We start from the raw sequence: 15,115 nt of genomic DNA on the forward strand, positions 1-15,115 counted from the left end.
TGTGGCGCAGGACGCGCTCGCCCGCCGGGACCCGAGGCAGAGGGGCGGCCGCGCTCGCCCGGGCGCGGGTGGAGGGAGCTGCGGGGCTTCCCGGCTTATCTTTTTTCTTTCTCTGGTCCCCACTGCCGCGATTTCTGCCTCCTGCAGGTCCCCCGAGGCGCCGTGCGCCCCCAGCCTTCGGAAGCGCCGGAACTGCGGGATGCACGGGGCCGCACCCGGGTCCTCGCGCGTGGCCCCGGCGGCGCCCGGGTGCTGACTCCCCTGCTCTCCGCCTCCCGGCGGTGCCTGCGCTCGGGCCGCTCGGCTCGGACCCCACTGGGAGCTACTGCGCTACCCCTCGCTGCGGCTCGGACAATAAATTAAAGCTTCGCGCCGGAGGGGAGGGGGCGACTCGGCGGCGGCTTCCCCAAGCCTGGCTAGAGCAGGTCTTCGCCGACATGGGCTGTTTCTGCGCTGTTCCGGAAGAATTTTACTGCGAAGTTTTGCTCCTGGATGAATCCAAGCTAACGCTCACTACACAGCAGCAGGGCATCAAGGTAGGCGCGGGGGCGCGTCCCAGGGGTCTGCAGCCCCGGGGGCTCGGGGCTCACGGCTTTGTCTTCGGGCTGTCACCCCCCGAGGCGGAGGACTGCGTGTGTACCTGCTGGGGAGCAGAGAGTGGGCGTACGGGTGGGGGTGAGTTAACTGATTCCTTCGTAAAGCGAGTTTGACGTCGCAGAGGTGACAGCAGGCACCCTCTGCTCGCTGCAGTCCGTCCTCTTTCAACGGAGACAAAACTGTCCCCCCACCTCCAGTTTCCTTTCAAAGCACTTAAGCCCCTCGCGGTTCCCACGGAGGCGCAAAATTGACTCCGCAGGCTGCACCCCACCCTGGTGTTTGAGTCATGGTTCAACTCGGCTTTGTTGCAGAGCATTTTTTCTTGATAGCTTTCTTGGGAAGTAAACTAGTTCATACCTTGAAACACATTCATTGGGCCGTTATGATTGAGTTCTCTGGGTGTGTGGTTAAGAAGTGTTACATTTGCACTGAAAATGATTTCCCTTTTTCCGAGAGTGAACTGGTTTGAGCTCCATAGTTAAACATCTCTCAAAGCGATATGTTTATAGTCACTGAAAATGCGATTGCGTTAAAAACACAAACAAAAAGGCCGCGGAGCTTGCAGGAACCACTTCCTTAAAGTTGATGAGTACTTATGTTTATTCCTGACAACCTGAGGATGCGCCTGCGCGCTTGTTTTGCTCTCGGAACGGCCACCGGAGATCTGAAACCTGTGCGTTTGGTCGTTTTGGTTTTCTTTTCCCTGTAGTTTTTAAATCTAAGGTATTTTAGAGCACGCGGCAGCTGAGTCTGGTGAAGAGAAACCGCCCCCTCCAAGTATAGAGCTGCTGGCTGAGAAATCCAGTTCTGGCTGCCTTATAAGTGTCCCCTCATAGTCTTGTCATGTCAGAAGTTAATCCTGAAGTGGGTAGGCCCTGGGCATTTGCTGGAGCGAATCCATCTTTACGCCTTTGTGCACACTAGAGTAACTCTTCCTGGCTAGAAGACTCAACGTTGATGTTGTCCTGTTTAGAGTAGAGTTCTAATTCCTTTATTTTATGTATATGTGTACGTATGTGTATGTATTTTTTGGTACTGGGGAATCGAACTCATGACCTAGTACTTGTCAGGCAGGTGCTTATACCGCTGAGCTGAATCCCAGCCGCCCCCCCCCCCACGTTCTAATTTCACAGTTGTCTTTTGCAGGAGAAAGGAGCAAAAAAGGATCAGTTAAAGCTACAAGATCCCTAGAGCTCTTTCCTTTAGGAAATTGTTTTGACTGTCATGCTCAGTAGTTACCAGCAAAATTCAGATTCTTGTTTTGTGTTTTCTTCTTTTTTTTTGGTGTTGGGGATCGAACTCACGACCTCGCATGTGCCAAGCAGGAACTTGCACCGCTGACCTAAACCCCCAGCCTGTGTTTTCTTTTATGGTCAATAAAACAATCTTGGGAGGAGAGTGTTCATTTTGTACTTGTAACTTATCTTTATGTACCCAAACCAAAGAAATTAGGAATTTTCTTTACAAGATGAGGTAAAATTTTGCCCAATAAATTAGGCAAAAACTGTAAAAACTTTTTCAGTATTAAAGAGATTCTCTGTGGTGTAGGAGTGGAAACAATTAGAAAACGCTAAATGGTGATTTGATACTGAAACAACAAAGAAGTCTTTCTGAAGTGCAATGTCTGAATTCATCTGGAGTCTAGAGTCATGGGCAGGGTGAGCTTCCTGTTTAGGCATGAAAGCCATCCCCTGTCTTCTGTGGGAGGTTATTCTGTCAAGGGAGCAACCAAGATTTGGGATCAAATGGCATCGTTTTGTTGAAGAAGTGGGAATCAAAAATCCAGATTCATAATTATTTATAGTAATCTGATGGTGTTTATCTTGGTTTACAAATACGTTGAAAATTGGTGCGTCAAAGGCAACAGCAACTTTATAATATTGTTATTTTAGCTGTATACCATATAACTAAATAATAATTGAAGCAGGCTTTTGTTGGAAGTAATCATTTCACAACAGGCTTGGCCTCTTTTGGTGTCACAAGAGCATGCCATGATTATTTTGATGGCCGTGTGTAGCACAGATGTCTGCGGAAGTTAACCATGTTATCTGTAACTATCATAAAAATGGACAGATCTACTTGTGATATGTACTAAATTATTATTATTTATTTGTATATAAATGGTATAATGTATGAAAAAACATCTTGCATGTAAATGGTACAACAAAAAGGAAGGAACATGTATATGTGATTCTGTACATTCTCAATTTAAAAATTTTTTCCTAACCTTCCCAAATTATGATACATAGGTACAGTTTTTATAAACTGCATTAATTAGGTAAATGAGCTTCTACTTTAGTTTGTAAATTAAAAGTAAACAATCACTTCAAAGTTAATAGCCAGTAGCTACTACTGTATTATGGTGTTTTCCCGTGAGATAGTACTTTTGATAATTTTGATTATCACTAATTAAAAACAGTGTTAAACAAGCAATGTCAATTAACCCATTTCCTCCTGCCATTAAAATGGAAAAAAAATCTTTTTTTTTTTTTTGGTATTTTTCAAGTGTTGTAAAATACTTATTTTGTGATGGCCTTTTATCCTATTCCATTTTCCTGTTCTCAAGTGAAAACATAACTAATTTTGCATTAAAATTATTCGCATATTTTATCCAACATGGTTACTTAAGCATTTGCTTGTAAAAACAAGAAAGAATTGTATTTCTATTGTAATAATTCATTGAGTTAGAAGATTAATTGAAATAAATTGAGGTAGAAGAGCAAGAAGAAAACTTGGTAAAACTTTTTTTCCTGTGTATCATTTTGAGAAACACTCTATGGAGTTGTTTAAGTACCATATTACAAATTGAGAATTTAGTAGTACGGTGTGGTGGTACACACCTGTAATCTCAGCATTTGGGAGGCTGAGGCAGGAGGATAACTGTGAATCTGAGGCCAGCCTGTATTGGACAGCAATACCCTGTCTCAGACAACAACCATCCCCATCACTACCAACAAATTGAAAAGTTATAACTAATTTTCTACAAATTAGACTGAACTTTTTCATTGACCCTATGAAAAAAATTGATACATATAAAAAACATTTCAGCCTGAAAATAATAGTTGCATGTCTTCTGTTCAACATGAGTATCATTTAAATAGGAAATAACTTTCTATAAAAAGAATTAGAAAACATTATGGGGAGGTCATTCCAAATTCTTGGAAAATAGCCAGGAAGCTGAAGGAAAAACAAAAGTTTGTTGCCTTTCTGACCTCTCTGCAACTTCTTTTGCGGGTATCAACTTGTACCCAGATGATAGATTAATTTCTTAGCATTAAATCAAATGGACAAGAACATGCATTTTGAAAAATGACAACTTATTAAAGCAGAAAGGAAACAAAATATTTGTTGGAAAATAAAAGTTCAAACTATAAATAATAAAAAAATTAGAAAAATAAATACAATATTTTTGTATCTATATCAGTGTTCCATAGGTATTTGCATTCTTAACTTGCTTCAGAGGTACCTCGTTTGACAAGCAGGAAGTCTTTCATTCAGTTCATAGTGTGAGCCCTGGTCAGAATTTTAAAACCCAAGTTTATATATACTGAGAGCTATTGGTTATGTGTGTTGAGCTATACAACAGTTTTAGCTGTTTGTTGTGTGCTGCTAAATAATAATTTCTGCTATGGTTGGTCTCATTTTTTTAAATAATAGCTTTATAGGTTTTCAAACCAAGATGATAGGAATTTAACAATGGTTATTATAAATAGTTGCTCAGGTTACCAGATACAGGAATAAAACAAAAGAGTAAAACAGAACCAAACATTGGATTTCAAAAACAAGATAGAAGGAAATCCCACGGTTGCTATACTGCATATTGTTATCCTCCAAATAGATGTTCAGACCACCAGCTTTTATGGCTGCGAAGTCAATCAAACAATACAAGCATTAAGTTATTTAATTTTTTTTAACCGCAGTTGCTGTCATCTCAGCCTGACTTCCTCTGAATCAGCCCATTGCTTACCAGGGTTTGTGTGTGTGGGGTGTTGTGCTTCTTGTCTCTCAGCCCACACAGGCTGCTCATGGGAAGGCACAGTTTGGGCTCAGTTTTTTTTAAGTAATATTTGTTTTGAGAATCTTTTGTTAAGTCCTTTGTAGTTCTTCATGCTAGGTAGGGTAGTGATCTATTTTTCTTTTAGAAAGCAAAACTTGGTGAGTGACTCAAACTACTTTTTTTAGATTGTTACTTGGTTAGCAAACCATTTTCATTGGGCAGAGGGGGATCACAAGGCTTAATTATAAATATAGTCCTCAGAATTGCTGTTACAAATATGAGGGGCCTGGGACTTAGCTCAGCAGCACAAGCGCCTGCCTGGTTAAGTATGAGGTTGTGAGTTTGATCCCTGGTTACCCAGCCCCCAAAGTAACAAATATGAAATAGTTTAATTTTTTAATTTTTTGAGACAAGGTCTCACAAAGAGGCTCAGGCTGGCGTCTAATGTGTGGCGATCCTCCTGTCTCAGCTTCCCAAGTGCTAGGATTGCAGGCATGCGCCGTCATGTCTGGCAAATTGTAGTCTTCTAAGACACTCATTTTTCCTAGAGGTGTTGAGTAAATTAATAAAACTAATAAGACAGTAAGATGGAAACTCTATTAGATTTTAAAAGTGGCATTATTGAGATATATCATATAATTTATATAGTTAAAATATGTAGTTCTTCCGTTAACTGCTAAATAATGTTAGATCCTAGTCATCCTGAGATTCCTGAAGGAAAATACTATATGTCAGTTTTGATACTCTGATTGGAAATTTCCTAACAAGTCAGAAAAAAATTACAAGGTAGGGATTTAAAGTATATGCAACTCATTTACCAAGAATTATAATTTCAATTCCATTTGGACTGGTAAAGAAAATATCTCAGAAGATTGGGGCCAAAAAGTAAAAAACAATAATTCTTCACAACTTATATTAGGTATATGTTTTGGTTACTTTTCTCTCATTTTTGAGACAAAATATCTAATGCCCCAAAACTAAGGAAGGAAAGGTTTATTTAGTTCACAATTTGTGGGGGTTTCAATCTGTAATCAGCTGGCTGCAAGGCAAAGAGGTACATTGCGGAGGGCACCAGTTCATGGCAGCCTAAAGATAGTGAAACAGGAAGAGCAAAAAAGAAGGAATGCGTGAGAAGACTCTTTCTGTCTCTTACATTGACTGTAAAGTGGCACTCATACCCATAATCCCAGCACTGGACCATGAATCAATCACAGTTCTAGAAGCCTACCCCTATGAGGCTTTGGGGGGACATCCAGACACAAACTGTAACAGTGTATATGTAAGTACCACTGTCTTTTAGTATCGGCCATGTAATTTATCAGCAAAGGTTAAAGCAGGGAACACTTCTGTTAACGTAAGCTGGCTGTGGGTCTTGATTGGGTAGTACATTAGGTGTGACTAAGGTACAAAGTGCCACTCTTCCATATTGCGTCTAGCTTTCTAAAATTCAGATGTGGTATCCGTGTTGTGGCTGCTTAAGATGAACTAATATTTGCAGAAGAAATTTTTTCTCTTGAAAAAAATTATTTAATATGCCTTTTTTCTTGGCTGATGATGGTGGGCAGACTTCGTGTGTCCCCGTTAGCCTTTCTGTTCTTGAGTTCTGTATTGTTGAGCCTGAACTCAGTTTGAATGAATGCAGTGTTTTTGCTGTCTTTGAGCATAAACACTAGAGGTTGAATCTAAACTGTAGGGACAAATGTCTTGATTTTACTTCTGATTAGCTGTCTGAACAGCAGTTTGTTACTTTTATTAACACACATACAAGATGGGAAGGGAGCTTTTTCTTCGTTTTATGTCGTTTTTTCCCAGATAATAGGACCAATTCTTTGCTGTCCAGTCCGTTGTGAGATGCTTAGAGTCACTCTTTGTCATTACCCATGAGATGCCAGCAGCATCGTCCCACATGTGACAACAAAAAATATCCCCAGATATGAACACTTCTACCCAGTGTCCCCTGGTAGGCAGAATCACCTCGGTTGAGGACCAGCACCATAGAGTAGCAGCTGCTGCCTTTATTCTTGTCTTTGTGCTTAGTCTTCTACACTGGATGCAGGGGAAGCTTTGGGTGCTTTCTGTTTTTTCCATTTCTTGTCCTGTTTTGCAGCAGTGAGTTGTTTACCTTCTATTTCAGTGAAAGTAATATTATCTGTGTCTTTAACTTGTTGCTTAGTGTTATACTGGGAGCAGTACATATGATGAGACTAAAAGCCTGGGCTCCAGAGTCAGGCCATTCTGTTTAAATTTTGGCTCCACTAATTACGTACTAGCTTCAGACCTTCAGAAGTATGCCATTCTGAGCCTCAACTTCACTATCTTTAAAATGGAGACAACAACATTGCTCGCCTTATGCATCTATAGCACCTTGCATGTGAGGACCACCCAGAAAATGTTGCTTCGGATTTTCCTCTTTCATGTCCTTCCCTTCTTATAGTGGCTCATTCCTGTTTTGAGATAAAGTCCAACTTCACTGTTGGATGGAGCACGCTCCCTGATCGCTCTAGCTATGCTGCTCTCTGGCCCTGTAGAACTGCTCAGTTTCCCAAACATTCTGACTCTCTGGGGACTCTGTGCCTGGGATTCTTGTGGTGTGGTGTACGATTTCTGGCTCTTTCATCTTTCCTTGGATGCACCCTCAACTAAACCATCCTTTTGGGGCTGGGATTTAGCTCAGCTGCATAAGTGCCTGCCTTGCAAGCAGGCAGTTGTGAGTTCCATCCCTGGTACTGATAAAAAGGAAAAAGACCAAAAAACAAAACAAAACAAAACAAAACAAAACAAAACAAAAACAAAACCACCCATCCTTTTAAGGCTTGAATCAGGTGTCTTGTCCTCTGGGAAGCTTTCAGCTGAACCTGACCAAGCAGAATGAAGTGATCATCCACTCCTTACACATATCTTTGCCACAGCACATTGTGAGCATTATTTCTGGACTCATCCATCTTGTCTGGAACCCTTAGCCGTGATCCCCGGCAGCTGGAACTGTACATTGCATGTAATAGGTGCTTATTAACCATAATTTGAATGGACCCTTCCAGTTGGAATAGGCCAGGTTGGAAAATCTTTAATAACACAGATAATGAGATTCCTTTGCCAATTTTATTTTTACTAGAAAAGATGCCACAATAAAATTTTTCACTGTTAAAAATCTGTTGCCAAGCGACCATAGTTTTTATATTGATAAAGGGTAGAAAATGAGATGGTACAATAGACCGAATGCATGCAGCACGCTGAAGAGCTGTTTCAGAAAACCTGAGTCACACCATTTGTGTCTTAGAGGCAACTTCATCTTTCTGTCTCTTAAATATAACTTTGCCTTCCAGCTTCAAAGTACAGTATTTTGGAAGAAGTGCACATTTCATGAATGGATAAGACAGTCTCTCACTTCACTTATTTTTATTCTTGTCTCTTGTTCTTTAACTCCCTAGAATGGCATTGGTTGGTTTTGTAGTGTGGGTTGACATAATCCAGCACCACACCATACTTTCTAATCTTTCTGTACCTCCATTTTACTCTTAAAGCTACCTAAACCTAATCTGACATGGCTCTAACGCTTAATAGAAAAGATAGAGTGAATAATTTCAAAAACTAGATTTTTTCATTTGGGTGCAAAGTAGGCTTGTCACAGGCTTGCTGTAAAGATGACAAGTCAGAGATGAGGTTGTTTGTGCCCTTCATGCCTCTCTGGGACTGACTGCTTTGGCCCAGCTTTATCTCTGAGATTTAGCCCCCTGCAGAGCTTGTGCAAGTCCTCCATCTTGGCCAGCCTGCCTTGGGCTGTGGCCATGGCCCCTGCACCATGGATCTTGTTTCTGACTCTCTCATAAGATTAACCAGGCACCTGTTATCACTTGTCATGGGCATAAACTCTGGTGTGTTAAGTTCAAGAACCAGTCAGTTTACTTTGTGACTCAGAAAACTTGTAGCTACAATTTGGAGAGTCTGTGCCATTCTGGAAATTACAGATGGCATTTCTGTCCCTACCCCACCCCCAGCCATGTGTGTATTTCCTGTTTGTTTTTTCAGTGAAACAGCCATTCTTCTCTAAAGCTGCCTATTGTCAATCCCTTACTGTAACCAAACACTCTGGTGAAGAGATCCCCAAGGGCTGAAGGGGCTCCTCCCTCTAGAAGATCTCTGAATAATCCTTGCTGCTACAAGAAAGAGCTGGCTGGACTCCCAAGGAGCCTTGCCTCTGGTGGGGCAGATTGACAGGCCAAGGGGAAGAAGGAACAGAGAGGGGACAGACAGAGGAAAGGGAGAGGAGAAGGCCTAGAGGAGGGTCAGGGGGTGAGGGAGGGAGCAGCCCACATCCACTGAAGCAGAACTGAAGGGCGGCTGGAGCCTGCGGTTTAGGAAGGACACATTCTGAGTGCCCGGAAAGCACAGTTAGTAGCCCTGAGTTTCCAGGAGGTGATCATAAGGGGCTTGGTGTAGAGTACAGCTTCCCACACTGCCGGTAACCAGAGTGGATCCTGCAGCCTTCTTGCTTAGGAGCGTCTAGGACCTCACTTTGCCCTTCACTCAGTTTAAGAAGCAGCCTTGAGTCTCTGCTGCTTTAAACATCACTTGTCAAAGCTCTGTCCTCCGTCCTCACCACTCCTGCTTAGTGTGGCCTTCACACTTCACAGCCCAGCCGGCCCCCTACCCAGGGTCCTGTGTGGTCACTGTTATCCCCTTCCCTCCTTTTCTCTCCCAGATAGCCAGGTCCCAAATGCCACTTGATTACTGGCTTCCTGATTGGGCTGGAGGCCTCTGTTTGCTTAGGTGTGAGTTGAGGTTTGTGATCCTTTCTTCACAAGATGCTGTGAGAATGTAAGAAATCAGTTTTAGGTAAGAGGATGAAAGGTGCTCAGTGAGTGGTAGCTATTAGTATAGATGATATATATATTACTTTTGAATGCATTTGTTCCTCAATTCAAATTGGAAATTCTAATCCCCGCATTCCTCCCTTGAAGGCTCTTGAAGGGATGTCAGGGAGCAGGAGGGATTGAATATTCATAGATGCTAATGATTTGTGGGACCTGTGCCTTTGTAGGAGAAGTAGTACTTCGGATCGTGAACTCAAATCTTTCCACAATTCTGATCACAAACTGAGCTGGAAAAGAACAGAATGAAATTCAAGGGTTAGTTTCAGTGTGGACCTTAGGGAGAAATTTGATTTGGCTTTCATGCTGTTTGGTTTGCAAGCAGAATTGTGGAGAGAATTGAGTTCGTGGGCCAAGGTACCACTGATTGTGCTCCAGCGCTGCATCTGCTCAGTTTGTCTCAGCTACACCTGCAACACTGAAACTCCACACTTGCGCCTAGATGTGAATTTCACATCTAGATCTCTACCCTTAGGCTCAACTTCCTTAATTATTTTGGTTCTGGGTATCACACTGGATAGCTCCCCTCACCCTAACGCCCCTAGTTCATGCAGAGTAAATACTACACCCTGACTTAACCAGGTAAGAGGCCTTGGTTCCCATCTCACTGCCAGCTGCTTCAGTGGGAAGTTTATTCCATCACCTCAGGGAATCTGCGGATGAGGAGACAATGCTCAGGGCAGAGTGAGTGACCTCTAACTGCCTGCTTCTCCCCATCCCTTCCGCTCTGCCCGCTGGGGAGTCACTGCTGTTGTGGGCTGTAGCAGATGGCCAAGTAGTTCTGGAGGCCAAGAGATAATACTTGGCTATGGCAGTGTGCGGGGCAGGGGTAGAGCTCACTTTGTCCTGGGAGGAATTTAGTAGGGTGAAGAGGAACCAAGCTTTCCGCAGATAATTCTGGCTCCAAATCTTTTCTTTTGTTAGTGCTGTAAACATGACCAAGTCACCTTCTTTGTGCTCCCTTATCTTTAAAATTAAGGTAGGGCTTTCTGTCTTATCTTGAGATAGTGAAACCTTTCATTCTACCTAATGGGGGGCAGCTGCTTTTGGTAACAATGAAAATGCTTGAGGGAGGGGAGGTCTTTTTATGGGACCCCAGACTCTTAGTTCAGAATGGTAAGCATTAATGCATTAATGTGGACTGGATGAATTAATTTGTATAAGAAAACTTAACATGAGCTAAAGGATCTAAGAAAGAAAAAAAAGCTTTTTGTTTTTGCATTTTAGGTTCCTGGGTTTTAAGTAGTATACCTCATTGAATCCTTTAATTTCTTACATATTTAGTTTTTAAAAGTGGCTTCATTGGCATGAGCTACATGCCATACACTTAAAATGTACATTTCACTGGTTTTTCCATGTATTCAGTGTTGAACAATCATTGTCACAATCAGTTTTCAAACATTGTCACCATTCCAGAAAGAAACCTCATACCCATTAGTGACCAATCCATTTCCTTCTAACCCTCACCTCCACTGCCCCTAGGCAACTACAAATCTTTCTCTGCCTACAGATCTGCATATTCTGGACATTTCATGTAACTGGATTAATATAATATGTGGTCTTTTGTGTTTAGCTTTCACTTACAATCCTTTTGACATTCATTCACAATGTAGCATGCATTGGTACTTCATGTCTTTCTATTGCTGAATAACATTCCATTATAATGAATATACTACTATATTTTATCTTTTATTTATCCAGATGTTGAACTTTTGGATCATTTTTACTTTTTTGGCTATTATAAACAACTACTGTTGCTTCTAGGTTTGGTGGTGCATGCCTATAATCTCAGAATTTGGGAGGCAGGAGTGCTATAGGGAAAATGAAACTCCCAACCTACAAGTTCATGTTCTCTAAAATTGAAGAATGAATTTTTAGGAACATTGGAGATTCAAAGCAGAATATATTTATTGAGAGAAAGAAAGCTTCTGTCTCGGAGAGAGACAGAAAGAGTCTCAAGTGGGTTGCAAGGATCCTGCCTTTCCTGGGGATTTTTATAGAGCAAAACTATGAGGTAAGCCGGGTCCAAGATGCAGAAAACATGGGAACTCCCAAGGCAGGCAGGCATGAGGTGGGACAGGTCTATGGTCAAGCCAATAGCTTAATGGTTCAAGTGAAACTGACCAAATTGGGGATAAATGGGGAAATGAGTCACATGATGTCGGTGTCGCTCCCGGCCGGCAGGAAAAACACACGACAGATTCTGACGGTGTGCAACCTTGTCTTTATTTGTCTCCGCGTGGGCCCCGTGAGGCCTCTGCTCTGCCACCAGTCCTTTCTTACCGGTGGACTTTCTCTATCTCTCTCTGTGCTTCTCTCTCGTGGCGGGAGAGGCACTCACTTTTATAGGGTAACAGTGGCCAATCAGTTCAAAGCGCGCGATGCGGGCTGATTGGCTAACATCAGTTGTTGCTAGGCAGACTATCTTACAGAGCGGGTTGTTTAAGTCGCCAGGGCAATCAGGGGGCAGGAATCAGGCGCCAACTTGGCTCACTCGATGGGAGGGGTAATTTAGCTCAGGCTTTGCCTTTTCCTACAGGCCTTACGTCCGCCAAGTAAGGCGACCGGGCTCGGCTGCGGCTCCCAACAACATAGTGAGCAGGCATGCTTACAGAGCAATGACTCTTCCTACTGTAGGGGGTTGGGATGGTGACTCCGGCTTCTTCAAGGTGATCCATACCTATTTAGAGTATCAGTGTCTGTTGTTTATATTTAGGGTGTGGTTGCATTTGTTTTGTCTTCTGTCTTGAGATCTGGCACACAGCAGAGGTATCTGTGTCCTCCAATATTGCCACGTATCTGGTCTTCTGCGCTGACTCCTTTGAGCCCTGTCTGACTGGCTATAATATTTCTAACTGCTGCTGCCTATAACAGGAGGATCACCGTGAGTTCAGGGACAGCCTGGACTACATAATGAGCTCAACGCCAGCCTGAACTACACAGTGAGACCCTGTGTCAAAAACAAACAAAAACTACCATTGCTATGAAGGCTCATGTATACAATCTGTGCGTGCACATCACGTCTTAATTTTGTTACCTCTATACCTAACGGTGAAGGTTTAACAGTTGAAGGAAGTATCAAATGGCTTCTAGTAATGTCTGAATCATTTGACAGTCCCACAGCAATGGAAAATCCTCCATTTCTCCACATTCTTACCTACCCTTTGTATAACCTGCTGTTTTGATTATAACCTTCCTATCGGACTATCTGTGTTGTTTTTGTTTTTCAATTTTTGGTTTTTTGAGACAGGCTCTTGTTTTTTTTTTTGTCCCTTCTCTTTTTGATTTTTTATAAAGCGAAACAGAAAAAAGGATAGAAACAAAGCAGAATGTAAAAACAAAAAACAGTGAGAAATCAACACTGGTTAATATATTGCATGTTGTTATCTTACAAGTAACTAATAAAAATTAACAACTGTTCAGGTTACAAGACCTAGACATAACAAATGATGAATAATGACAGTACAAGCTGTTCTTTTTGATGAACTAACAGAATTAGTAGCATGGTCATCTGTCTTATACACATATACATAGACACAGTTATATGTGTACACCTACATACATATAATCTTTTCTTCCATTTCTTCTTTCTTGTATACCAGTTGTTCTTTCCTTTTGAGCACTTTCTTTCCTTTTCATGATTACAATATCGATCATACATTTTGAATCTTATTACTCTTTTTTTTTTTTTTTTTGTCTTTTTCGTTTTTATCGGTACCAGGGATCGAACTCACAACTGCCTGCTTGCAAGGCAGGCACTTATGCCACTGAGCTAAATCCCCAGCCCCAGAATCTTATTACTCTTTTAGTTTTTTATTATTATTTATTTTTTACACTAGGGAGACAATATGATATTTACAAATGTGAGTCTGATTTATTTCACTTATGAGTATGGTCTCAAGTTGCCCGCATTTACCTATAAAAGCCTCAAGATCATCCTTTCAGGGTCTTGTTTTGAACTCAATATGTAGCTCAGGCTGGCTTTGCACTTGCAGTAATCCTCCTGCCTCAGCCTCCCAAGTGCTTGGGGTTACAGGTGTGTGCCACCACAGCTGGCTCGAAGTTGTTTTGCTTTTTATTTTCTCCTCATTTCTAGTGAATTAAGCACCTTGTACTAATTGTGCTAGTTGACTACATATCTTCTTTAGAGAGATGTCTACTAAGATTCTTTGCTAATTTTTAAAATTAGGTTGTCTTTTTATTGAGCAGATAAGAGTTAAAATATATAAATTTCTTATTAGATATTTGATTGACAAATATTTTCTCCTTTTCTTTGGGTTATCTGCTTACTTTCTTTTTCAGACACAAAAAGTTTTAAGTTTGATGAAGTCTGGTTTTTTCTTTTGTTGCTTATGATGTTGGTATCATGTTAGATAAATTATTTCTTAAACAAAGATATAAAGACTTATCCCTGTATTTTAAGTTTTATAGCTAAAGACTTCCATTTAGGTCTATGATCCAGTCTTCATAATTTTGCATGAGATTATCCAATTGTCTGAGCACTATTTGTTTAAAAGATTATTTTTCCCACCCTTGAATTATCTTGGCACCCTTATTTTATTTTACTTTGAAAACAAAATAAAACAAAAACAAAAAGAAAATGGTGATATAGAATTTCAAAAACAAAACCAGAGGAAATTAACACTAGTTAATATATAACATATTTTTACCTTCAAAATAGTTGTTCAGATTATAAGATTTAGGCATGAAAAAAATCGTCAAACATGAAAGCACACACTTTGATGAACAGAGATGAGTAGTATAGTTACTGACTTGCATGTATATAAATATATACACATGTATATATACTATATATACATATAATCTTTTAGCATCCTTACTTATAAAAATTAATAACTGTGAAGGTTATTGCTGTGTTTTCAGTTCTATTCCGTTGGTCTGTATGACTCTATATATCTTGTTTGTTTTTACTAGTTTCTTACTAAGCTTGGTGTGTGAAAGTCAGCAGAGAACATCCTCCTAGTTAAACACATTTAATATTTTGCGAAAAAATTTCTGCAAAGTTTTTAGGGGCACTGACATTATCTGTTTCACCCGCTGTTAAATTCTCAAGAACTAATGCCAGGCACGTGGTGGTGCTCCCTCAGTATTTGCAAGGGATCAATTTAAATCATGCTGCTGCTGTTGGTGTTTGTAACTTATGCTTGAATAATGTATTTTGTGCTTGAATACTGTATTTCGATTTCTCAAACTTTTCTATACAAGCTTTGAGTGTTCCTGTTTATGTTCTGTAAAGGATTTGCCTTTGGTTCTTTGGGTAAATCACTTGGTGGGGGACTAGAAAAAGGATATCTGCACATTTTTTAAATTTAGAAAATAAAGCAAAACAGAAAAAAAAGGGTAGAAATAATACAGAATTTCAAAAAAAAAGTAAGAAATCACTAGCTGATAAATTACATATTGTTATCTTAGAAGTAGTTGTTCAAGTTACAAAATCAAAGCATAAAAAGTGGACAAACAATGACAGCACAAACCATTCTGCTTGATGAACTAGTAAAACTTAGTAGCATAGTTATCTATCTTGGATACTTAAACATACATATAGTTATGTCCTTTAGAGCACTTTCTTTCCCTTTAATTATCACAGTATCTATTATATATTTTGGATCTTGTTATTCTTTCAATATTTTGT

At 40.7% G+C, this 15,115-nt stretch overlaps 1 protein-coding gene across 4 annotated transcripts in view; it reads left to right on the forward strand.

Moving 5' to 3' along the window:
* Positions 1-287: 287 nt before the first annotated feature.
* Positions 288-15,115, forward strand: part of Epb41l4a (erythrocyte membrane protein band 4.1 like 4A) — a 226,651-nt gene continuing 211,823 nt past the window's right edge. For all 4 annotated transcript variants that reach the window (XM_063245460.1, XM_063245459.1, XM_063245458.1 and 1 more), the window contains exon 1: positions 288-536. In XM_063245460.1, the coding sequence (XP_063101530.1) occupies positions 438-536 (99 nt within the window). In that variant the 5' untranslated portion in view covers positions 288-437. The remainder of the gene's footprint in view (positions 537-15,115) is intronic.

The sequence above is a fragment of the Cavia porcellus genome, unplaced genomic scaffold (assembly GCF_034190915.1).
Source record: "Cavia porcellus strain 051 isolate PalLab524CR breed Dunkin Hartley unplaced genomic scaffold, mCavPor4.1 scaffold_2, whole genome shotgun sequence".
Classification (NCBI taxonomy): Eukaryota; Metazoa; Chordata; class Mammalia; order Rodentia; family Caviidae; genus Cavia; species Cavia porcellus.